This window comes from Leptonychotes weddellii, chromosome X (assembly GCF_054177405.1).
Source record: "Leptonychotes weddellii isolate Sample4059 chromosome X, ASM5417740v2, whole genome shotgun sequence".
Taxonomy (NCBI): Eukaryota; Metazoa; Chordata; class Mammalia; order Carnivora; family Phocidae; genus Leptonychotes; species Leptonychotes weddellii.
The window spans coordinates 70924180-70948476 of record NC_138385.1 but is presented as its reverse complement, the minus strand read 5'-3'; the positions used below and the strand labels follow the sequence as shown (position 1 = coordinate 70948476).

Here is a 24297-nt window from a genome sequence, read left to right as displayed (position 1 = left end):
ACAGCAATCCACGCAGAGACAGGGTGGAAAAGCGGTTAGACTTGACCTGACCTCTTGCCCCTTTGGCTGAAAGGGGCAGGGGGTTGGTGCACACAGGAAGGAAGGAAGAGACAAAACGGCATAAAGAGAAACATGTCAGGTTAGAAGGAGGAGAAAAGCCAGGCCCAGTTCATTTGTTTCTGAGGATTTCCTTGCGTCACCTGATGTACTGCCAGCGGTGTTCGTTCTGGTCCTCTTCGGACAACTCCTCGACGCCAACTCTGGGCAGCAGAAGAAGGGAACGTAAGTGTGACGGGGCGCACAGGGGAGCCGGGAGCTCGGGGCACAGGACCTGGACCACGCCTATCAAGGGAGAGGTGGGCTCCCTCTGAAGAGAGATCCGTACCCTCTCTTAAACTGTCTCCGTTCTCTGAAACCCAGAGAGGCAGAGAGGCTGCTAAATTTAAATTTAAAGCAACCATGTTAGGAGCGAGGCCAAGTGAGGATCAATCGGGAATGAAGGTAAGCCCCTCAAAATATCATGTAAGGAAATCAGGAATGCATGCAGCTCACGGAAAATGAATTTATACAATTTTTTCAGGAATTCACCTGTTTCATAAAGCAAGGTACATCCATACGAAAAATAGAAAACAGAGTTGTTACTAAACACGTATCTGAAGTGTTTACACATACTTTGACACGTATTTGACAGAAAGAGCAAAAAGCACCATACTGTTGAAAACAGCAACAATACTTAAGAAGACAAAGATGGCCTTTTTTTTTTTTTCTTTTTCAGACACAAGTAAACCATGTTGTCTAAGGGTTCCTGAAGGTCAGGAACCCAACTTTCTGCTATTCTCTTTCTCTTGCGCCTTAGAGTTGACACGGACCATTTTCACCTGCCTTAACAATTTCTGGGTTGTATTCAGGGTGCATTTGAACTTTGCCATCAAACTAAGAGCAGGGTTTCACAATGTTGGCACTGCTGACACTTCGGGCCCTGGCCTCTACCTACAAGATACCACTGGCAACCCCCTACGCAGTTGAGGCAACCCCAAATATCTCCAGACATTGCCAAATGGCCTCTGGGGGGCAAACTGCCCTCAACGGAGAACCAATGCACTTAGATCATGTATTCTCAGTTGGGGGTGGTATTGCCCCCATGGGTGTGAAGATTGGTTCTTGTGAGGCAAAAAGTTTTAGGTATTACAATGGTTTGTAGCCCTCTAAACCGTGATACTACATAAACAAGCATATAGCAGATCTGTGGTATTAAAATTTCACTGGAAGAGGTAATGGGGGGGGGGACATTTTTGAAGGGCTCCTTGTGGGGGGACAACAGTGAAAACAAGGTGGAAGAACACTGTGCAAGACAATGCCCAACTTCTCATGCTACTGATATCCCCTGGAATATGCAAGCGAGAACGAGATATGCTTCTTAAGGTGGTACTTCAACAAGTCACATGCTCAGAATGTGACTCTATATTTTACCATACTATTGAAAAATTGTAACACATTCCAGAAAAGCAAGCTGGACTCCATTAATGTAAGATTCACTGATAATAATAATAGCAATAGTAGCACTACTGATGCTATGATTAGTAATGATAATATAATAATATTGTATTATATATGACATATATTAGATACAATAATTAACAGCTAAAAGATCCTAAATGCTTACCATGTGCCAGATGGGACATTTCTTTTTCAGGTGGTACGTTTAAAGAGAATTTTTTATCACATTTATTTATCATCACATTTATTTTATCCTTACACTATCGTCCCCATCTAAACTGGTGAGGAAACTGAGTTGAAGAGGCTAAATAAGTTGCCCAAGGTCACAAAGGTAGAAAATGGTAGAACCAAGACTGCGGCTGAGGTTCTTAGACCCCAGAGCCCCAGTTCTTCACCTCACAGTATCCGCCTTTTTTTAAAGATTTATTTATTTATTTGAGAGGGGGAGGAGGGGGGAGGGGTTGAAGGAGAGGGAGAGAGAAACCCAAGCAGACTTCATGCTGAGCACAGAGCCCGACAAGGGGCTTGCTCCCTCGATCTTGAAATCACAACCCAAGCCGAAACCAAGAGTTGGACACCCAACCAACTGAGCTACCCAGGCGCCCCAGGATCCACCTTTTGATTACACGCTGGTGTCCTTAAACTCTTTTAAAATATCCAGTTACAGGGGCGCCTGGGTGGCTCAGTCATTAAGCGTCTGCCCTCGGCTCAGGTCATGATCCCGGGGTCCTGGGATCGAGCCCCACATCGGGCTCCCTGCTCCGCGGGAAGCCTGCTTCTCCCTCTCCCACTCCCCCTGCTTGTGTTCCCTCTCTCGCTGTGTCTCTCTCTGTCAAATAAATAAGAAAATCTTTAAAAAAAAAAAAATATCCAGTTACAAATGCTATTACATAAAGAGCTCAGGGCTGCTCCCTGCCTTTTTTCTTCAAGTTATCTGGCAAAGAGCTTTGTCGTAAATTCTCAGTCTAACAGGATTATACTGAGCAGAGTGTCCTTCCTTGTCCTGGAGTGTTTGCATGACTGCGCTGTGGGGTGTGAAGGGTGCCTGTTCATCTGACTGCCTGGGCACGTGCCATTCCGCCCCCACCATCACCACCACCTCATGTGTGTGTCACCTGAAGCTGGGGACGCCAAAGAGAACAGCCACCATGCTGCCCAAATGTGCTCTGGACCCATACAAGGCTCCTCTACTGAAATAATCCTGTGGTCATTTTTTTAAATTGCCAAAATTACGTCCTTTGTGAATAACAACACCTGCTCAAGGGACTAAGAAAAATATGTAGTGTGTGCATTAACAGAAAACAATTGGAGCGTCTTGCCATCATGTTTTAAAATATCAGTCACAACATACCAATTTAAAACAGATACGTTTCTGGAAAGCAGGGACCTGGCTTTGGATTTAGGTCACATCCATTTTTATTTTATACACAGACTAGAACATAGCCATGGTTAAAAATCACAACTAACTCCTCATTATTTATGGTGGAACTTGGAATCCTACCCTGGGTTTCTGACTTCTGAGCAGCTACTTAACATCTCATAAGGGCCTCTGTCAGGAGCCTGGAGAAGTAAGGATCAGGTAAGTATTGATTTTACTTAGGGTGTAGAGGTCAAAACACCACACTGAACTTCAGGGGGTTTCTGAAGAAATTTAGAATAAGAAACTGGTTCACATAAATGATTCATGGTCATGAAGTAACATCAGAAACCACAGGCCAGAAAAACCAATGAATCTCATTACTTTATTTCCAAGGGAATTTCTTTCATGTAATCTCTATAAATGTCAGTTTCTACACTTACATAATCACTATTTATACATATCTGGAAAATGCAACGCACTAACACCATATGTATTGGTTACCTATTTGCTTCATTACGCTGTCTGGGTGGAGCTGGACAGAAAGAAGGAAAGAATAAAGATAGGAGCAGAAACCAATGAAATAAAAAACAGAAAAACAATACAGAAAATCAGTGAAATAAAAAGCTAGTTCTTTGAAAAGATCAATAAAATTGACAAACCTCTGGCAAGACTGAAAGAAAAAAAGAGAGAAGATACAAATTACCAATATCAGGAATGAAACAAGGAGCGTCACTATAGATCTCACAGACATCAAAAGAATAATAAAGTAATGCTACAAACAACACAGATGTGACAACTTAGATGAAATGGACCAATTTCACAAACTACCACAATTCACCCAATATGAAACAGATAATCTTTTTTTTTAAAGATTTATTTATTTGAGAGAGAGAGAGAAAGAGAGCATGCGAGTTGGGGGGGGGTTGGAGAGAGAGAGAGAAAATCTCAAAGCAGACTCCCCGCTGAGTGTGGAGCCCAATGAGGGGCTCGATCCCATGACCCTGAGACCATGACCTGAGCTGAAATCATGAGCTGGATGCTTAATTGACTGAGCCACCCAGGTGCCCCATGAAACAGATAATCTTAACAGACCTATAACTATTAAAGAAATTGCCTTTACAATTTAAAAACTCTTGAAAAAGAAGTCTCCAGGACCATACGGTTTTACTGGAGAATGCCATTAAACTTTTAAGATGAGTTAACACCAATTCTATACAATGTCTTCCAGAAAAGAGAAGAGTAGGGAACACATCCCAGCTCATTTTGTGAGGCCAGATTACTCTGATACCAAAAATAGACAAAGGCAGTGTAAAAAAAAAAAAAAAGAAAGAAAGAAAACTGTAAACCAATATCCCTCATGAACACAGACCACAAAAATCTTTAACAAAATAATAGCTAATAGAATTCAGCAGTATGTAAAAAATTTATACACCATAACAAAGTGGGGTTTGTTTTAGGGAAGTAAGGCTGGTTCAATATTTGAAAATTAATTTAAAAAAGGGGGGGTGCCTGGGTGGCTCAGTCGGTTAAAGTGTCTGACTCCTGATTTCAGCTCAGGTCATGATCTCAGGGTCTTGAGATCGAGTCTTGCATCGGGATCCATGCTGGGTGTGGAGCCTGCTTGAGATTCTCTCTCTCTCCGCCCCTCCCACCCCCGCTCATGTATGCACGCTCTCTCTCTAAAAAAAAAAGAAAATTAATCAATGTAACCCACCATATTAACAGGCTAAACAAGAAAAATGTGATCATATCAATAGATACAGAAAAAGGATTTGATAAAATTCAATACCTGTTTATGATAAAAACAAAAACTCTCAAAAACCTAGCAATAGATAGAAATTCCCTCAACTTGATGACGACGAACATCTACAAAAACCCTACAGGTAATATTACACTCATTGGTGAAAGACTGAATGCTTTCCCCTTAAGACTAGAAACAAGGCAAGGATGTCTGCTCATGTTACTGTTACTCAACATCACACTGAAAGCCTTAGCCAGAGCAGTAAGTCAAGAAAAGGAAATAAAAGGCTGGAAAGGAAGAAATAAAACTGCCTCTGTTTGCAAATGATGTGATGGTCTATGTAGAAAATCCCAAAGAAGTTACAAAACAAAACCCTCCTAGAACTAATAAATGAGTTGAGCATGGTCACAGGATACAAGATCAACATACAAAAACCAGGGCGCCTGGATGGGTCAGTTGGGTAAGCATCCAACTCTTGGGTTCAGCTCAGGTCATGATCTCAGGGTCATGGGGTCAAGCCCTGCATCAGGCTCCATACTGGGCATGGAGCCTGTTTAATATTCTCTCTCTCTCTTGCCCTCCCTCTGCCCCTCCCCCTTCTCCCTCTCTAAAAAAAATACGAAAACCAATTGTATTTCTGTATCCTAGCAATGAACACATGGAGACTGAAATTAAAGATAGAATAATATTTATAATTGCTCAAAAAAGAAGAAATACTTTGATGTAAATCTAACAAACCATGTACAGGCACTGTGTGCTGAAAACCATACAACAGTGATGAAGGAACTCAAAGACAATCTAAATAAATGAAGAAACATGCCACGCTCATGAACTGACTCAACATGATAAAGATGGCAATTCTCCCCAAACTGATACATAGGTTTAACACAATTCCTGTGAAAATTTCAGCGAGATTTTTTTTTTTTTTTTTTTTTAGAGCTAGACAAGCTTATTCTAAAATATATATGGAAAGGAACCAGAACAGCTATGACAAATTTTGAAAAAAGAATAACGTGGGAGGGCTGGTTCTACCTGATGCTAAAGCTTATTACGTAACTATAGTTATCAGGACAGTGTGGTACTGGTGGAGGGCTGAACGCATTCATCAGTGGAGCAGAACAGAAACAGACCCATGTGTATACAGCCAACTGATTTTTGGCAAAGGAGCAAAAGTAATTCAATGGAGTAAGACTTTTTTTTTTTCTTTAAGATTTTATTTATTTATTTGAGAGAGAGATGGAGCACAAGCAGGGGGAGCAGCAGAGGGAGAGGAAGAAGCAGGCTGCCCGCTGAGCAGGGAGCCTGATGCAGGGCTCGATCCCAGGACGCCGGGATCATGACCTGAGCCGAAGGCAGATGCTTAACCGACTGAGCCACCCAGGCCCCCCAAGACTAGTCTTTTTAACACATTGCCAGAACAACTGGATGGTCTTAGGCAAATAGAATAAGATAAAATCTCAACCTAAGCCTTGCATCTTATATAAAAATTAACCCAAAATGGACCACAGACTTAAATGTCAAGCAGAAAACTAAAAAACGTTTAGAAGATAACACAGAAGAAAATCTTCAGGACCTAGGGCTTGATGGAGAGTCCTTAGCTATAACACCAAAGGCAGGATGCATAAAAGAAAAAAATGATAAATGGAACTCCTTCGAAACTGAAACTTCTGCTCTATGACAGACTCTACTAAAAGGATTAAAAGACAAGCTACAGGGTGCCTGGGTAGCTCAGTTGGTTAAGCGACTGCCTTCAGCTCAGGTCATGGTCCCAGGGTCCTGGGATTGAGCCCCACACTGGGTTCCCTGCTCAGCGGGAAGCCTGCTTCTCCCTCTCCCTCTGCCTGCCGCTCCCCCTGCTTGTGCTTTCTCTCTCTCTGTCAAATAAATAAATAAAATCTTTAAAAAAAAAAAAAAAAAAAAGGACAAGCTGCAGCCTGGGAGAAAATATTTGCAAACCACATCTCTGACAAAAGACTAGTATCTATAATAAATAAAGAACTCTCAAAACTCAATTTAAAAAACCAAAACAATCCGATTAGAAAATAGACAAAAAGTCTTGGGGCGCCTGGGTGGCTCAGTCGTTAAGCGTCTGCCTTCGGCTCAGGTCATGATCCCAGGGTCCTGGGATCGAGCCCCGCATCGGGCTCCCCGCTCCGCGGGAAGCCTGCTTCTCCCTCTCCCACTCCCCCTGCTTGTGTTCCCTCTCTCGCTGTGTCTCTCTCTGTCAAATAAATAAATAAAGTCTTAAAAAAAAAAAAAGTAAAAAAAAAAAAATAGACAAAAAGTCTGAACAGGTGTTTCACCAGAGAAGATATATGAATGGCAAATATGCACACGAAGAGATGCTTGACATCATTAGTCATTAGAGAAATGCAAAGTAAGGCCACAGCGAGGTATCCCCACACACCTATTAGAACAACTACAATGAAAAATAGTGGCAACACCAAATGCTGGCAAGGATGTGGAGAAACTAGATTTTTCCTATACCCAGTCACACACATCGTCATTTCCTGAGCCCTCACTGCGCTAGCTGCTATGGTCTAGGTGTTATCTACACGTTACATCAATATTTCCACAACAGTACAGTTGTTATATTTGTATATACAGCCGTGTGCCTCAGGGAAAGCTACTCACTCTCTCAGTTCTGGATAGGACAGTTTTCATGGCCGAATTTTGAAAAGGGTTACCAGAAGTGCAAAAAGTCACAAGTCAACTCTCCCCTCTCGGTGGGAAATTATTTGGTCCTATATATGTGTGTAGTGTGTGGGAGGGCTCATAAACTAGCATGAAAAACAAACATGATTTAATCAGGCTCTGAGGATCTAGGGTGCCTCCTGAGAGACCAAATAGGAGCAGAAAGTAATCTCAGAAGTCAATCTGGGGATTCTTTTGTTTTTAAGATTTTATTTATTTGAGAGTGAGTGAGAGAGCAAGCATGAGCAGGGGGGTCGGGGGAGGGGCAGAGGGAGAGGGCGAAGCGGGCTCCCCGCTGACCCTGGGATCCTGACCTGAGCCAAAGGCAGATGCTTAACGGATGGAGCCACCCAGGCGCCCCTGATCTCGAGATTCTTAAAGATCCTCAGCAGTGTTCAGGGTAAGCCTTTTTTTTTACTCTTATTCTAACACAGAACAAAGATGGTACCATTGTATGTGTCAGGTTTAGAGCCAAAAATCTGTCCATTTTCTTCTCTAGGTTCATATTGCCATGATGAATTCGTTTCCTTAACACAAATCTTGAGATTCATACCAGGAACTCGAAGTTCTGATCATCCCAAATTTCACGACACAGAGGCAGTCGCTAACACCGTCAACCTTCTCAAAGGTGGGAGAGCACAGTAGTTCAGACTGTGGACTGGGTGGCAAGACTGCCAGGCCCCAAATCCCTGCTCATCCACCTAAAGCTCTGTGACCTGGGCAAGTTATTGCTCTGTGCCTCGGTTCTGTCAACTCTACAATGAAGATAATAGTAGTAGCTCCTCCATAGGAATGTTGTGAAGATTGTCTTAATATAGGTGTGGCATCTTGTACAAGGCCTGCATCACACAAGTGTTAGCTATCATGTGACTGCCACTGATCAGCCCCACATAGCAGCTTCTGCAGACCCACAAGGATGTGAGGCTGAGACTTGCTAGCCTGGAAATGGTGCGGCTGGCAGAGGACAAGCCCAGGAATCCCTCCTGTCATCAAGACAAAAGTCTCTGATGGGGTTGGGAAGGGGGGGACGGGGCGGGGTGAAGACTGTTCTTTCCAATTCCAGTTTTCTCCCAAATTTCAGTACCCCCCCCGCCAAAACCGACTCTAAGGATGACTACGAGATCTTTGTAGGTTCTCTCTCCTCCAAGCTAGGTATGCTCTGCAGCTGTCAGTCTGGGGCATTCTATACTCCAGAGAAGGGAATGTGAACTGAAAGCCAGCAGAGAAAGGAAAAAAAAAAAACCACCACCACCAAAAAACAAAAAACACGGTGCCACCTTGTGGCTTCTCGGAGAATTCTTCTTCACACCCACGCACGCCCGGAGCCCTGTCACATTCTGATCACGTTCATCCTCCGCGGACCCCACACTGAGGGAGGTGGTGGGGGCGCCTCCAATGAGGCAGAGCACACACACTGGGAGCTGAAGGGGCCTGCAGAAGATCTGACGGCATGCTTTCACTTAATATTAGGGGAAACTGAGGCCCAAAGACAGGAAGGGCTTGCCTTGAACCAGAGCCAGAGTTAGGCTCCGGGACTCCTGTGCTCTGTTCTAGTGTCCTCCTTATCCTAAGGTGCTGGAGCTCGCCAGCACCCCCTGGTATTCAAACGCTCTCAAAAAAAAAAAAAAATCAAATTTAGGTCAGCGCTCTCCGTGCTGACCCAGCTGCAAAACCACAGGCAGGGGACTTCAATGAGGCTATAACAAATGAGGGTGACGCAGGAAATGTCACCTCTTTTGTATGCTCGAGCAAGAAGAGACAGAGCAAACAGTTTCCTCCCAGAAACAAAACTCTAATCGTCTCTTTTCACTTCTGGCGGATGAGCCTGTTTCGAAGGCTGGAGTTGTGATTGCAAAGGAACATGAAATGCCAGGCGCTGCCGGCAGTTACCATCCGTTCTCTTGCCTGCAGGCTTAAGACTTTGGAATTCCTGCCCTAGTGTCACTGTTCTAGCAAGGTCCAGGTGTTTCGAAGGCCTTGTGTTTTCGCACTGACAGAAATTTTCATGCCCACCTTTTTTTTCTTGTGGAAAAGTCAATATCCTGAAGTGTTACTTATTGCTTTTTATTTTCAATCCCACCCCCAAACCAAACCCAACCCCGTAAGAACCTTCCACTCACTAAGCTGTCTCCGCACCCCACCCCCCCGCCCGCCCCGTGTTAGTCGCAAAACTGGCCGTGGTTTCAAACCTACCTTATGTTAAGCCATGACAGCATGGGGGTCGTGCCTCCACCAATGATCCAGACAGTGAAGAAGACGATGAGGAGCGTGGTTGTGAACATCATCTGGCGAGCATAGGATGCGGTGTCTCGGATGGCCAGCGCAAATGCCATGGCCCCCCTGAGGCCTGTGGGGACCGAAGAAGAAGATCTGGTTCTAAGGCCAAATGATAATGTGTCCTCGGATCCGCTGCTGCCACTCGGGGCTAATAAACTGGATCCGCGTGTGCTGCGGGAGTCACGCTGTCTTATTCAGAAAGGAGAAACTTACGGGAATACGGTTTTCTCCTGTTGGAAGTTTTCATTTGCAAAATACCCCAAACGCAATGAGAAAAACACTGCACTACCTTGTATGGCACGTTCTAGGACAACAGCAATAGTTCTCCAGCTAGTAACACGAAGTAAAAAGAAATGTAAATAAGAAATAACAACATAAGCTCTCTAGGTCTGTGATCCAAGCACTATACAGTCGTTATAAACTGAAGTAACAGGCTAAGGATGAATATGGCAAGTGCATATTTGTGGTTTCTGTGCCATGAGCCACAGAACAGTTCAGCAATTCCTCAGCAAAGCCACACAGAGAAGTAACAGTATAACCTGATCTGTATCAGGGGTTGGCAACTTTTTCTGTAAAGGGTCAGATATTCAATATCTTAGGCTTTATGGGGCAAGGGGGAAAAATCAAGGATACTGTGCAGGTACTGACAGATAAGAGAAAAAACAAATTTCCACAAAATCTTACCGACAAAAACCAAGAGTGGAGTAATTAATAACCGAGTACAATGTGTTGTAATATAGGTGGGATTAATTAATGAAAACAATGGGATTCTTTCCGGAGGAGGAGATTTCACTTAATTGGATTTCAAAGTTAGTGTCCCCTAACATCACACAGACTGTAGATGCCCATCCGTAAAAGCCATTGTTAGCCGTGAAGTATATGACAACAGGGCCCAGGGACTGTACAGTTCGCTGACCCTTCACCCACATTAATGGGTATTAAGATTAAGCACCAAATACTTACAGTGAGTACAGCACAACCTATAGAGAAGTCGAATCGCTATGTTGTGCATCTGAAACTAAGGTAACATTGTGTGTCAACTGTACTAAAAAAAAAGAAAAAAAAACCTGCGAAATAGAAATTAATGTAGTTAAGTATATTCTTACTCACCTTTAATTTTAAGAGCGTATTTTTTTTAAGAGCATACGTTTTGATCTACATTGTGCAACACTCACAAAGGAATTGAAACAATTGTGAATATTTTTAATATATATTCACAAATATTTGTTCTTCTTTTATGTGAGTTCTCATATTTTCATCTTGTATTAGATTTTACTTATGTTATATTCAGTAAAATGTTGTTTGTTTAAAAAAAAAGATTAAGCACCCACATTTTAATGTTTGCCTTTCTAAGCTCTTTTGTTCCTTCTTCAAAGCAAGCTCATCATTTGTTTTATAGTAAAGACTGAATCCATGGTCCTTAAAATAGATACCTGGTGTGAGTTCCTGTTCACCGGGGGTGGGGGGGATGGGGGGGCAGACTACAATGACTGTGTACATTGTATGAGAGAATGAAAAGTTACACCCACTACATCTGTTTGTATAGTTTCCTACCTTTCCTGATAATTTTGCAAATTCACTAATCTGAGAACTTCACAATTCACTACAGAATGATTCCAAAAAGTGACATGAAAATACGAAGTTAACGTTCTCTATTACTCGGTGCCAGGGAGACACTTATGCACATCTAGACCACCCAACAGCCAGCTTTGTCAACGATCAATATTTAAGCCTCTAAAGGGATGCTGTCTCAAAGAAGAAAACTTGGGGGTCGGAGAGAGACACTGTGTGCTCCATTTGTCTTTATTTTATTAGGTAAACGCTGTGAGCGATATGATAGAGAAGCCTTGGGTTTTTCATCACTCTGAAGAACTGAGTTCCTTTCGATGGTGAGGTTGCTCCCGGCAGGAAATAATTTTTACAGGAGATATCTTTAAACAGCTCTGTGTACTTCTCGGTCTTTTAGAACAGGAAATAATGAACATACTTTAAGTTTATCCAGGTGACTGAGTTATCTCCACCTGGTCTTGCTCTTTTCCAGCAACAATTTCTTGATATGGAAGGAGGATCTTGGTGTGACCTCCTCAGAAACCTCTAAAGCGGTCCAGCTGCTCTTGAGGCAAGCCCAAACGCTTTGGCACAGCCCTGGGGCTTCTCTGTGGTCCAGACTCCAACAGTGGTTCCCAAACCACCACCAGCAGCGGCAGCTGAGAATACGTGAGAAATGCCGATTCTTGGCACCCAGCCCGTACCTGCAGAATCACTCTGGCGGTGGGACCCGGCGAGGGGCTCTAACCAGCCCAACAGGTAGTTCTGATGCCGCCTGAAGGCTCACAGCAGCCTAGATGCAATTTTCCCATCCAACCTCACCCTCTTTCTGCATTAGCCCCTGTGTCTTACCGCGAAACCACGCTGCTGCCCTTCCTGGCAAAAGCCACCCCTGGCAATGCTCTCCTGCTTGTCCAACCTGCTGCCTCGTGAGACCCACGTCTGGCAAGTCCAGATGGAAGGCTGCCCCCCTGGTAAAGATGGCCCCAGGCCCTCCTCTTCTCCACCCTGATTCCACACCTTTTATGTGCAATGTGTCACCCTCTCTCCAGAGGAAGCTAGCTCTTTGCACACCTGCCTCCCCCACAGTGGACTGGGAGCCCTGCAAGGAGGCGGTCTCTGTCTCCTCCAGAACCCAGAACTGTGGCTTATAAAAAGAGGATGCTCCATGAACATCTGCCAGAGGGAAAGGCTGCCTATTTCAGTGCAGTTGTAAGCAAGTACTACGCAGAGCAACCGCTTCGCCAAGCAGTGCCTGTTGCTGAGTGTTCAGGAAGACTCTGAGGCCCCCCGAGAACTACGACGTCACAGTCAAGGGCTGCTACTCACTCTGCCTCTTGTGCAGCCCCGCCCCCCCCCCCCAAGAGGACAGCGGTACCTTTAAGGATCACTGCGGCCTTCTGCCCCATCTCCTCCCTCAGCTCTGCAAAGACCCTCTGACTTGGGTCTCGTCTATAATGCCTGACGCTTACTGCACCGTCAGCTCATGCCAACTGCTCTCTCCTTCCTTTACCTCTGCATATTTTACTGTCCTTTGTCCCCTCAGTGGCTTCTGCAGACTTCTCAGCTTTATGGTGGAGAGGGGGGCATCTGGGAGACAGCATGAATCAAGCAGAACTATCACAGCGTTAACTTCCGGTTTGGGGCTCATCTTGTTTATGCAAGTGGTTTTTTTGTTGGTTTTTTTTTTTTTTTTTAATGCTTCAGACAAAGTTGGAGCTAGGAGGAACCTCAACTCAATTAGCTCAATTTTATTATTTTACAAGAGTGGATACCGCAGCTGGGAGGTACTGAGTGACCTGGCCTGTGTTCTTTCTCATTAAAGGCCTATTGCCTTCCTAATTTTAGGTCTGGAGCCCTTCTGGAAGATTAAGGGTTATGAACATCTATCAGAAAATCATCAAGCACTTTAAATACTTAAATATCTCCAGGTCCCACAGGTGGTAAAGATAAAAATGAAGATGTGGATATTTTAAGGGAGAATGTTCACATTTGGTAGTTTAGTCTGCAAAATCAATATTAACTCTAACATGTACATCAGTCTACTCAGCATTGCAGGGGATACAAAAGAACCAGGAATTTGAACTTCTGTCCCTTTATGAAACTTATTGATGATATTTTAATCATGCTAACATTCCTGCCGAATAAAGCTCATTTTCTTTACATGTATGGTTTTTGTTTTGTTTTGTTTTGTTTTACCTGAAAACATCATCATGTGTTGAAAGTTCCAGCCAATCTTATGCCTTCTGCCCAAGTTGAGGAAGAAGGAGAGCGGGTAGATGTGTGCAGCTCTGCCCAGGAAGATGGCAACCTGACCATCGGGCGGAGGTTAAGGAACCAACAGGTTTCCAGAATGGCACCTTCCCACGGCCTCTGGTGGAGCAGAGAATTTTAGGGATGCTCTGACACCTCACGACCAGGACATAACCTGCACAAAGATCAGGAGGGTTGCATAAGGCAGCCAGGCTGTCCAGGCTCCCTTGAAATGCATCTCAGCAACGAGTGGGGATTCAACTAGACAACTTTCCCAACCTCCTGGCTCCCACCAGAGGTAATTTCTAACCTGTTAAACATGTGCTGCTGTAACTTCTTTTTTTTTAAGATTTTATTTATTTATTTGACAGAGAGAGAAACAGCGAGACCAGGAAAGCAAGCAGGGGGAGCAGCAGGCAGAGGGAGAAGCAGGCTCTCTGCTGAGCACGGAGCCCGATGTGGGGCTCGATCCCAGGACCCTGGGACCATGACCTGAGCCGAAGGCAGACGCTTCAGCGACTGAGCCACCCAGGCGCCCCTGTTATAACTTCTTGATTTAATTACGCTGGTGTGGACCAAGTCTGCCATCTCTCTAAAAATGAGTCCAGAAATAAGCTCAGGCACCGTGGCAGGGGCTGGGGGGTGCGCTGAGAGGAGCAAATAGTGGCTTGGGTCCCGTGAGAAGGAAAGTCACAAGAAGAAGGCAGGCCTAACCTCGGGGTCAAACGGTGAAGAGCAAGTTTCCTGGGTACGAGCTCATGAGCTTCAGCAGGAAGCCAACAAGGAGGGGCCCGACTTGACCAGGAAGCCGCTACAAGTGAGAAGCTTTCGGGGGGGGGGGGGGGCGCACTGAAGCAGCATTCCTATCCGTCACAAGACTCAATGGGAGGGGGAGACTTTTCTACCTAAGAGACTCAAATGCCTTCCGGAGGGGTGAGGCATGGAAACGGGGGCGTACGGAAGGCGCCGAATTCAGGGAAATGTCACTTGTGGAGTCCGGACGAGAGCCCAGCGGAGAGCGGCCCGCGGCCCTGGTCACAGAAGGAGATGGCCGGGGGAGCCGCAGGGACCGGGAGCTTCCGGGTCCGCCGCGCCCGTGGCCCGAGCTGCAGCCGTCTCAGACACAAGCGAGGTGGGACTGTCTTCTGCCTGCCCCGGGCGTACAGGACTGACTGTTTTTCTGCTTTTAGCTGGCTTCCGCCCCCGGCTCTGTGTTGTGTTGTTTTGTTTTGAACAGAAGGAAACAGGTAGTTGCTTAGGAAGCACATTCTATCCAGCAGCCATGCAAAGGTCGTCAAGTGGGTAGGCGGCCTTCGGGATTCCCAGGGGGCCCGGCTGGCCCTCCCAGCAAGGCCCTCCTCTGTAAACAAGGGCTCCCGGGATGCCGTGCTAGGAGTACAAATCCACAGGACATGCAAGGGCTTTCTGAATCGAGAACGAGAACGCTGATCCCCCAGATTTTTAGCTGTTCATCTGGCGAGTGTGCAAATCCAACAAAAAGAGCCCCAGGTGAAGCGGAGAACACTCTAACCAGAAGGCCTCCACAAGGCAACAGGCCACGGTCACTATCGAGCTGCTTGCTGAGTGTCTCCTAGTCCTGCACCATAAATGAAAAGCCCAGAAGAGAAAAACTTTTTTTTTTTTTTAGGTTACCCATGAGGCCTGAGAAAAGGCAAGAGTAAATGCCCAGCAATAAGGGACGCCGGCTCAGTATTTTGAAATCCAGGCTGAGCTGGACTGCTACTGTTCCAAGCCCCAGAGAAGTTCACTTCGATGAAAACAATAGGATATGAGGCCAAGCGAGCAAAACTCTGAGCTCTCCATCCACTGCTGGGCATTCATGTGCCTCATTTCTTGAGAGAAGCCAATCCCTAAAACTGTGTCTCTCTTCCAAAAACTGCACTCACAATGGAACTAAGTCAGGGAACCAAGTATTTTTCCATTTTGTCTTTTCTTCCTCTCCTTTTTCTTTTTGGAAAAAAAAAAAAAGGAGTCTTTTCCACTGTGATCTATCACAGCACGGACGCTCCTGTGAAAGCGTGCTCACTGCCTACAGGCTTCTCTGGGCAGCACGAGGAAGGGCTGCCTGCCCCAGTGTGCAGTCGAGAACAAGAGTAACAGAACCTTCAGGTCTTCCAAACTGGGAACCTCCTGGATTGGAATTCATAGAGCAATGAAACAAAAATGATTCTGGGACTGACACAGTTGCCAACTTGTAGATCTGCTAATAAGAAGGGTGCTTTATGGGGCACCTGGGTGGCTCAGTCGGTTGAGCGTCTGACTCTTAATTTCAACTCAGGTCATGGTCTCAGGGTGCCGGGATTGGGTCCATGTCGGGCTCTGCACTCAGCGCAGAGTCTGCTTGTCCCTACCACCCCACCCCCGCTCCTCCCACTGCATGCATATGCACATGCATGCTCTTCTCTCTAAAATAAATAAATAAAATCTTAAAAAATAAATAAATAAAAAGAAGGGTGCTCCAGAAAACAAGCTACACCTGCCAAGCACCAGTGTAACAGAAAAATCATCTTACACAGAACACACCGAGAGGACAACCTTAGATCAAGGCTAATCCTTAAATCAAATACATTTAGCTTTACGAACCCCGTAAACCTTCTTGTTCTCATCATGAAAACACCACCACAAACTAGCCCTGGCTCAGTCACCCACCCAAAACAGAAATTCTTCTTTAGATTCTAGCTTCCCCAGCAGTGGTCACCTGTCCACAGAGAAAACGGTAGAACCAGAAAAGGATACAAAAGCTCCAATGATGAACACGGGGCTGAAAACGTGCTTCTGGAAGGTAAACAGTGCCAGGCCCATGTAGGAGAAGATGAAGTTCTCTGCCAGGAAGTGTAACACCTCAAAGAGCTGCACAGGATGGGGAAAGGAAGCCGTAAACCCTGTGGGTCTCCTCCCTTGTATTCACAGGTAACTCGTGAGGACCCAGAGCTCGCTCTCACCTGCTTCGTTCGACTTCTTGATTCCACCGACAGATTGTTGTAGGTGTAATGAGCCTGTGTGATCCCGCAGAAAAGGACAGCCACAACGCCTGGTGAGAGATTTTTAAAAAAAGAAAGAAAAAAAAATCAATGGAGGAAAAAAAAAAAAGAAGCTGGAAAAAAATCCCCCCCTGAAACAAAAACAAGGTAGGCAAGCCCAACATGTACAACTTCCTGAATAGTTTGGAAAGTTTCCTATTGCTGAAAGCTCCCTCACCCCCACCACTCATATCAACCTTTCCTTCTTCTGACTGCCTTCCTTCAAAGCCAAGGTCCCCGACTTCCCTTCTTGCTCCAGTTTTAAGGGCATTCTCTCCTCTCCTCTAAACTCCCGCTGATTTTGGCATTTAGTATTCACTCTTTCAAAGAGGCTGTGGGGCACCTGGGTGGCTCAGTCGGTTGAGTGTCCGGCTCTTGATTTCGGCTCAGGTCATGATCTTGGGGTCGTGGGATCGAGCCCTGCGTCGGGCCCCACGCTCAGCGGGGAGTCTGCTTGAGAGTCTCTCTCTCTCTCTCTCCCTATGCCCCTACCCCCCCACTCTCTCTCTTAAATAAATAAATGAATCTTTAAAAAAAAGAGGCCATGAGGGCCCATCATATCCTTTCGTCATATTCCTCTCTGTTCTCTGTTCTTAGAAGCAATGAATTTAATTGCAAGCAAATGCTTTCTATTTTTGCATGGTCTAGGGCTTCAGACAAAACGGATCCAGAGTACTGTGCCATTTATCCAAGCCTTGGTTACCTTGGTTTCTGATTAATGGTAACCATTTTGTTGTGCAAGACAACTGACGCACCTGGACTGTGCCTATACATTTACAGGTAATTGCCAAGTTTTAAAGAAGTGGGGTATTTTATAATGCTGCATATAAAGATATGTTGCAGTATTTTGAAAAGAGGATAAAAGGGCTTCCCAACTACCTGGATTATGTATAGCAATTGTACTTGAGTTTTCTAGTGGAAAAATTCAGTGATTTTTTTTTTTTTTTTGATGAGAGAATGTGAAGAACTAAAACCGCAAGTTTACTCACACTAATAATACATGAAATTGGCATCATAAAAACATAGTATTGAAAAACAATGATTAAATAGACCAGAGCCAAAACAAGGACAAACCGTGTTCACATTCATCTGAGTTGATGATACAAAGTTACCCTTACAAGGATACAAATTTTGTCTGTTGTTTGTTACTGTTTGTGAGAGAAGCAGTAATCTAGGGGATGATACAATTAAGAGGTTAATAAATTCAGTAACCTTTGCAGGTAAACATCTGCTTACAGTTGGAATGAGTACTCAGAGACAACTGAGCTTGAAACAATAAATTTCATCCTTTAAAAACGTGTAGCTCTGGGAAACAAAATTATTCCTAAGGTGGAATACCAGCCGTGCCCAGCAATCCTCCATATGGACGCTCTGTGAGTGGTGTATCAACTCCATGCAGCTGTTCCATGAGCTCCCCTCCAGCTCGCACAGCCCCGGGCTGCAGGGAGGGAAAGGGTAGCCCAAGGGTAGTGAAAACCCACCTGTGAACCCACAGGCTTCTGCCAAAAGGAAGGTGCTCCAGGACATCAAGAAGAAGAGTGCCGTCTCCAATAGAGGGAAGCAGTGCAGCTTGGTAAACTTGGTCACGTGGGCCCCTGTCAAGGAACTTGGCTCCGGGAACAAGTTATCGGGGCTACCAAGAACCACACAGGGTGAGCCCAGGTTCCCCCCTCTTCCCTAAGGGTGATCCCTTCCTTTCAACTCTTCTTTTGGGGGCCCCAAAGCTGCTGCTCGGTTTTTAAAGTAACAGAAACGAAGTTTTCGAGTAGAAACAAGGTTTCCAAGGGCTGGGAGAGAGGAGAAAGGGTGATATTGTTTCTGTTTGGGATGATGAGAAAGATCTGCAAACAGTGGGGACGGTTACACAATGTGGATGTACTTAATGCCACTGATTTGTACACTTAAAAAAAATAATAATGTGACATACCCAAAGCCATTTAATTATACACTTCAAATGAGTGGATTGTACGGTATGTCAATTTTACCTCAATAAAGCTGTCTTTTAAAAAAAAAATGGAGCTTTCTAAAGCAACCGGAAATAAGTTTTCTGTGCTCCCTGCAATGCCCATGGCTCTGAGGGGCTCGGTCTTGGCCTGAGGGGTGACTGGCAGGTTAGTTCTTGCAGTGCAGGGGGTGCCTCAGGCAGGCCTGGGGAGGGAGCCTAGGCCCGTGAGACTCTGACCTCTGTGGGCTGCTATGACCTGAGTCCAACAGCAGGCGCCTCATGAATGCATGAGAAATGAAGAAATAAAATGCACAACTCCAGGGGCTGGTGCCACTTTCGGGGACCAGAGAGTCCCCTCGTAACACTGCCCTTCCACAGTGGGCCAGCATGGAACCATCTCACGCGTGCTTTCACCGAGCAGTGCAAGCCCCCAGAGCATCACAGGGGCCTCTGTGGAGAAAGCAGCTGGGTCCATGCTGTCCAACATGGTAGTCGCTAGCCACGTGTGGCTACTAAGCACTCGAAATGGGGCTAGTCCGAATTGAGAGATGCTGGAAGAGCAAAATACGTGCCACGCTGCAAAGATTTATTATAGAAATTGCGGGTATAAAATCTCCGTGATAATTTGTATACTGATTGCAGGCTGGGATGACGTGGCTGGCATCTGTGGCTTCCGTGACGTCATACTAGATGGCAGGGATCTAAATGCCATCGAAAGAGCATTTGACGAAGGACTCGGCACACCTGTTGAGGGGTGGCCTGCCCGTCCCACACTTTGCTTTAATGTCGGTTGGTTGGATTTTTAACTAAGTGGGATACAATCCTTCACTTAAGGAAGGCTACCTCTTGGTAATTGCCACTGATGGCCCCAGGTAGTTACGGCCATGTTAGCCCGCGTGGCCCACAACAGCCGAGGGCAGGCTTGAGGCTCAAGTACTTCCCAGCCTGCCCCCTCCTAGCCTCCCGTGCGGCGGCCCGTGCTCCCCAGCCTCCTCCTGGCTCTTTCCCCCGCTTCCAAAACCAATGTCCTCCCCCAGCTGGTTCGCCGGAGGGAGAGAATGCAAAGGCACATGCTAGAGTCACACTCCCAAACATTTTCTCAGACTCTTAGTTAGCTACGTACTCGACTGTCATGTTTCACCAAAGGGACACATTTCAGGAGTCCCCCCCCACCCCCGACCCCGGTGGAAACATCGATTTAAGATTCATTTCTGGAAAAAAAAAAAAAATCAGTTCTGAGAAGAAGAACCGAGACCTCGTTCTTGCACTCCTACCCAGGCGGGGGCAGAAACCACAAAAAGGATATTAGAGCAGTCACAACGCCCGTCACAGCTCCCATGGTGAAAGAGCCACTAAATATACCTAGAAAAATGCCCACTGATTTAAAAAAGGCAGCAGCATCAAAGGCATGAGTGTTCAGGCCCGCTGGCTGGTAGGCAACAATAGACCTGGGGTTTAAAAAGAAGAGAGAGCTAGAACAGAGCACGCTGTTGTTATACCGTGGTACCTAAAAAGATCGGCAAATGGAGGCATCTACACTCTGCCTAGCACTCCCCGTGCTGTAGGCCTTTAACCTGCTGCCATCAGCATTCAGATGGCCGCCAAGTGGACAAAGCAACATAACTTTATCAACAGAACTGATGAACCTCACTTAGAAAAACGCCCAGTTCAATCTTTAACACTTTTGAGAGAAGCCTCTGAATTGAGCCCAGAGCACGCCGGAAGCCAGAGGCTCTCTTCCCGGGGGCAGAAATACCGTTGTTACTTACGAGGACAGGACAATGGCAACAGCATCATTGAGGACGCTTTCCCCAAACAGAAGTGCGTAAAGATCCACGTCTGCGTGCAATTCGTTAAATATTGCCAGTACAGTCACTAAAAATGGGCAGGAAGCATATCAATTAGTTTCAGCTTAAGCCACTGGTGACAAATGCATAGAGGCGATTCCTACCTCTGGCGGGACAGGGTGGTTTGGGAGACAAATGAAACGAAATGAAAGTGACAAATCTTCCCGATCCGAGTGAGGTCTGATAGGAGGCTCATTTCTAAGAACACCACAGGGCAACCCTGCGCTCTCCTCTGTTACAGAACCTTCAAAAATAATCACACTGAATGTGATTTGGCCCCACTGGCAGACTGAAATCTCTCTGAAGGCAGAAACCATTTTCCCACTGACCCCTGTGTTCCCAGGACCCAGCATAGGGTCAGGGCACCGAGAAGGCTTTAACAAAAGTCCGTGAAATGATGAAAGTCTTCTTTTAGGACAGACCAGACATAATTCCATGTCTCTTTGTCTTCACATTTCTTAGATATTGAAAAATCGGCTGCTCTCCAGATGAGCAGCTCTCAAACTTTTGGTCTCAGGACTCCTTTATACTCTTAAAAGCCACTGAGGCCCCTGAAGAGCTGTAGTTTTTGTGGGCAATAGCCATTGATATTTACTGTATTAAATAAAACAAAAAATTAAATATTTATGCATTTAAAATTAGGAATAAACCCTGTCATATGTTAATGTACTTATTTTTAAAAAGATTTTATTTATTTATTTGAGAGAAAGAGAGAGCGTGTGCAAGTGAGCATGAGTGGGGGGAGGGACAGAGGGAGAAGCACACTCCCCGCTGAGCAGGGAGCCCGATGCGGGGTTTGATCCCAGAACCCCGAGATCATGACCTGAGCCGAAGGCAGATGTTTAACCGACTGAGCCACCCAGGTGCCCCTTTACATATTTTTAATGAAAAATAATTATATTTTACAAAAAAAAAAAAAGTGAGAAGAGAGCCATTTGTTTTACAGTTTTTCACATCTCTTTACTATCTCGATTAATGGGAGACAGATGGTTCTCTTATCTCTTTCTGCATTCGACCAACAGATAGTCAATATCACATGTTATGCAGCCTCTGGAAAACTCTACTCCACTGCACATTCGTGAAAAAATGAAAGTAAACAAGACAAATAATGGGGGCGCCTGGATGGCTCAGTCAGTTGAGCGTGTGACTCTTGATTCTGGCTTAAGTCCTGATCTCATGGGTCGTGAGCTTGAGCCCCACATCGGGCTCTGCGCTCAGCAGGAGTCCACTTGGATGTTCTCTCCCTCTGCCCCTTTCCCTACTCGCTCTCTCGCTCGCTCTCTCTGTCTCTCAAAAATAAATAAATATTTTTTTTAAAAAGACAAGCAATGTATTACTATTATTATTAAATCATTAAATTAGTTTGGACCTTATGGTCTCCCTGAAAGCATTTTGGAGTTTCTCAACTTCGGTACTACTGACATTTTGGGCCAGATGATTCTTTGTTGTGGGCGGCTGTCCTGTGCATTGCAGGCTGTTAAGCAGCATTCTTGGCCTCTATCCACTAGATACCAGTAGCACTGCACACTCCCTGCCAATTGGGACAACCAAAAATGTCTCCAGACATTGCCAAATGTCTCCTGAGGGGCAAAATCACCCCCCAGTGAAGAACCACTGTTCTAAATATATGCATGCAGGCAGGCTCCTCTCCACACTCACGTCCAGCTGCCTTCTGCTTTGTTCGTTTCTACCATAAGGACCTGAACAACTAAAAACTCGCCTCCCCAAGTTCCCCTGCACTGCGTGTCACCTCTTCCTGCCTGGAGGAGACTGGGGAGGCTGGATGTATCCCAGTCATCTTGCCTCCACCAGGCAGCAAATGTGTATCTGAAACACAAGGGCAGTGCCCTGGAAAGACGGAGTGCCCGGACACCCGATTGTAGAGCGAGCCGTGGTACCAGCTGAGGGCCATTAGCTAAGACAGAAAGCTATTTGTTTAAACTCATGTTTGCCAGGTTGTTCTGCTATTGGCAACCAAAGGCATTACTAACGGACACAATTAGAAAACAAAACCAAACAAATATTTACCTTTGTGAGTTATTACAAGCCAACCCCTCTTGTAGCCATCACCCAGTTCAGGCAATGGAATTTTGCCAGCCCCTCTGGAAGACCCTCTCTATGTTGCATCCTACTTTCAAGGCCCTTCCTTCACCCAAACGTAACCACCAGCCTCATTTTATAGTAATCGTTTTTCCTGCATTTCCTTACAGCTTGATCACCTAATGTATACTCCCTGACACTACTGCTTGGTTTTGTCCATTTTTAAATTTAGTTTTTGAAATGCTTTTTTTTTTTTAACATCTTGTTTACTGCCTGGATTCCTCGTCTGTTCCTTTCTGTCAGCTCTTTCCACAATGCCTATCGTTTACTCCTCTTATTTCTAAATTTTCCAATCCTGATGTATACAGTTCTTTCCTAACTTCTTTCATTTTCAGAGTTTTTTTTTTTTAAAGATTTTATTTATTTGAGAGAGAGAGAGCGCACAAGCGAGTGAGCCAGGGGTGTCGGGGGGGGGGAGGGAAGAGCAGAGGGAGAGGGACAAGCAGACTCTGCGCTGAATGCAGAGCCCGATACGGGACTCCATCCCATGACACCGAGATCACAACCCACGCGGAAACCAAGAGTCCGATGCTCAACCAACTGAGCCACCCAGGCACCCCCTGAATTTCCTTTAGCTTCTACTGGAATATTAGTAATATTCTGCTTTGTACCCTATTTTGCTGATATTACTTAATTATATGCAACTTTATTATTCAGAGGGGCTATCCTCATTTTTTCTTACAATATGCTTGCATGAAGTCCGATCTCAATCTACTTCTGCTGCTCATTTTAAGTGAGGTGGGGAGGGGAAGACCCAGACTAGCTTTCCTCGTTTCACGGCTCTAGGGCTCCCTCTGCTGGTTTTACATTGAAGTACTGAAAATGTGGCCTCTGAGTGTAGCCACCCCCTCAATACTCATGAAATCTACTTCCTCTGGTCTCTTCCTCCATTGGTATCTGAGCTTTCTTTCTCCTTTAATGCCCTGTCACTGCAGGGTCTGTGGTCCTTAGCAGTTTATTTTTAGGGAGTGGCTCTGTCCTTCCAGAAAGGTTTTCACCAGGTATTTTTTGAGAGCCCTGAGGGCTCGGGCCACCTTGGCAGCCTCGCACCTCCTCCAATGTCCTCGTTGTCACCCACAGATTGGAGCCTGTAAAGTGCCTCCCAGCTTTAACTGTTGTTATCCGATATGCCTACAAAGTTCTTTACTCCAAGTGGGGACCCCTCCTTTTGAATGTGAATACTTGGGGGGAAGTTCCCTGGCAGTCAAAATGATCAGAGGACCCCCCTCTTCTCCCCTCTGTTTCCTCCTGCACAGCTGCTGTATCCTACCCCTGAGTCTCGCCACTGCTGGTGGTTTGACCCCAGCAGATAATATTTGGGGATTCATGGGTACTCTGTCAGCTAGCTGCATTTCTGTGTTTTTTCTTTCGCTGCCCTGCTTCCTCCATTTCTGTTAGGGATTAAGGAAAATTCTAAAACTACACTGTCCCCCTCATGCTTTCCTTCTCAAAAGTTTAATTCATTTATTGAGAGGAAGCAAAGAACAATTTGGATAGGACAGATGTTGACTCCATCATGAGGCTGCTCCACGTAATTACACATCCACTGCTCAAATCACTATGGGGGGCAATGCCAGAAGCTAGAGTTCCTGGAGGGCACGTCATCTTCATAACACAAGACACAAGGTCAGTCTCTTTCACCCATCCCTAAATACAGCTTATCAGGTAACACAACAGGAAAAACCTTTAGGGATTTGGCTAAAAAATTCTTATTTTCTGGATTATTTATTACATAAACAGTATCTGGGGTGCCTTCCAGAAAACTTGTGAGGGTAAATTTATCTGTCAAAGATGAATGGATAAAGAAGATGTGGTATATATATACAATGGAATATTATGCAGCCATCAAAAGGAATGAAATCTTGCCATTTGCAATGACGTGGATGAAACTGGAGGGTATTATGCTGAGCGAAATAAGTCAATCAGAGAAAGACATGTATCATATGACCTCACTGATATGAGGAATTCTTAATCTCAGGAAACATACTGAGGGT

General features: G+C 45.3%; 1 protein-coding gene and 1 long non-coding RNA gene across 4 annotated transcripts in view; one reads left to right on the top strand and one right to left on the bottom strand.

Moving 5' to 3' along the window:
• Nucleotides 1–24297, bottom strand: part of SLC9A7 (solute carrier family 9 member A7) — a 130221-nt gene that overhangs the window by 27647 nt on the left and 78277 nt on the right. For 2 of the 3 annotated variants that reach the window (XM_081809355.1, XM_081809357.1), the window contains exons 6-13: nucleotides 20126–20231; nucleotides 19658–19804; nucleotides 17893–17993; nucleotides 16334–16422; nucleotides 16128–16241; nucleotides 13317–13428; nucleotides 9486–9639; nucleotides 201–260 (exon numbers count right to left, since the gene is read on the bottom strand). In XM_081809355.1, the coding sequence (XP_081665481.1) occupies nucleotides 201–260; nucleotides 9486–9639; nucleotides 13317–13428; nucleotides 16128–16241; nucleotides 16334–16422; nucleotides 17893–17993; nucleotides 19658–19804; nucleotides 20126–20231 (883 nt within the window). The remainder of the gene's footprint in view (nucleotides 1–200; nucleotides 261–9485; nucleotides 9640–13316; nucleotides 13429–16127; nucleotides 16242–16333; nucleotides 16423–17892; nucleotides 17994–19657; nucleotides 19805–20125; nucleotides 20232–24297) is intronic. The other variant, XM_081809356.1, reaches the window with a different exon arrangement.
• Nucleotides 16386–19748, top strand: LOC145717932 (uncharacterized). The gene is made up of 4 exons (XR_014141461.1): nucleotides 16386–16519; nucleotides 17060–17191; nucleotides 17632–17993; nucleotides 19658–19748. It is a non-coding gene; the product is annotated as an uncharacterized LOC145717932 (long non-coding RNA).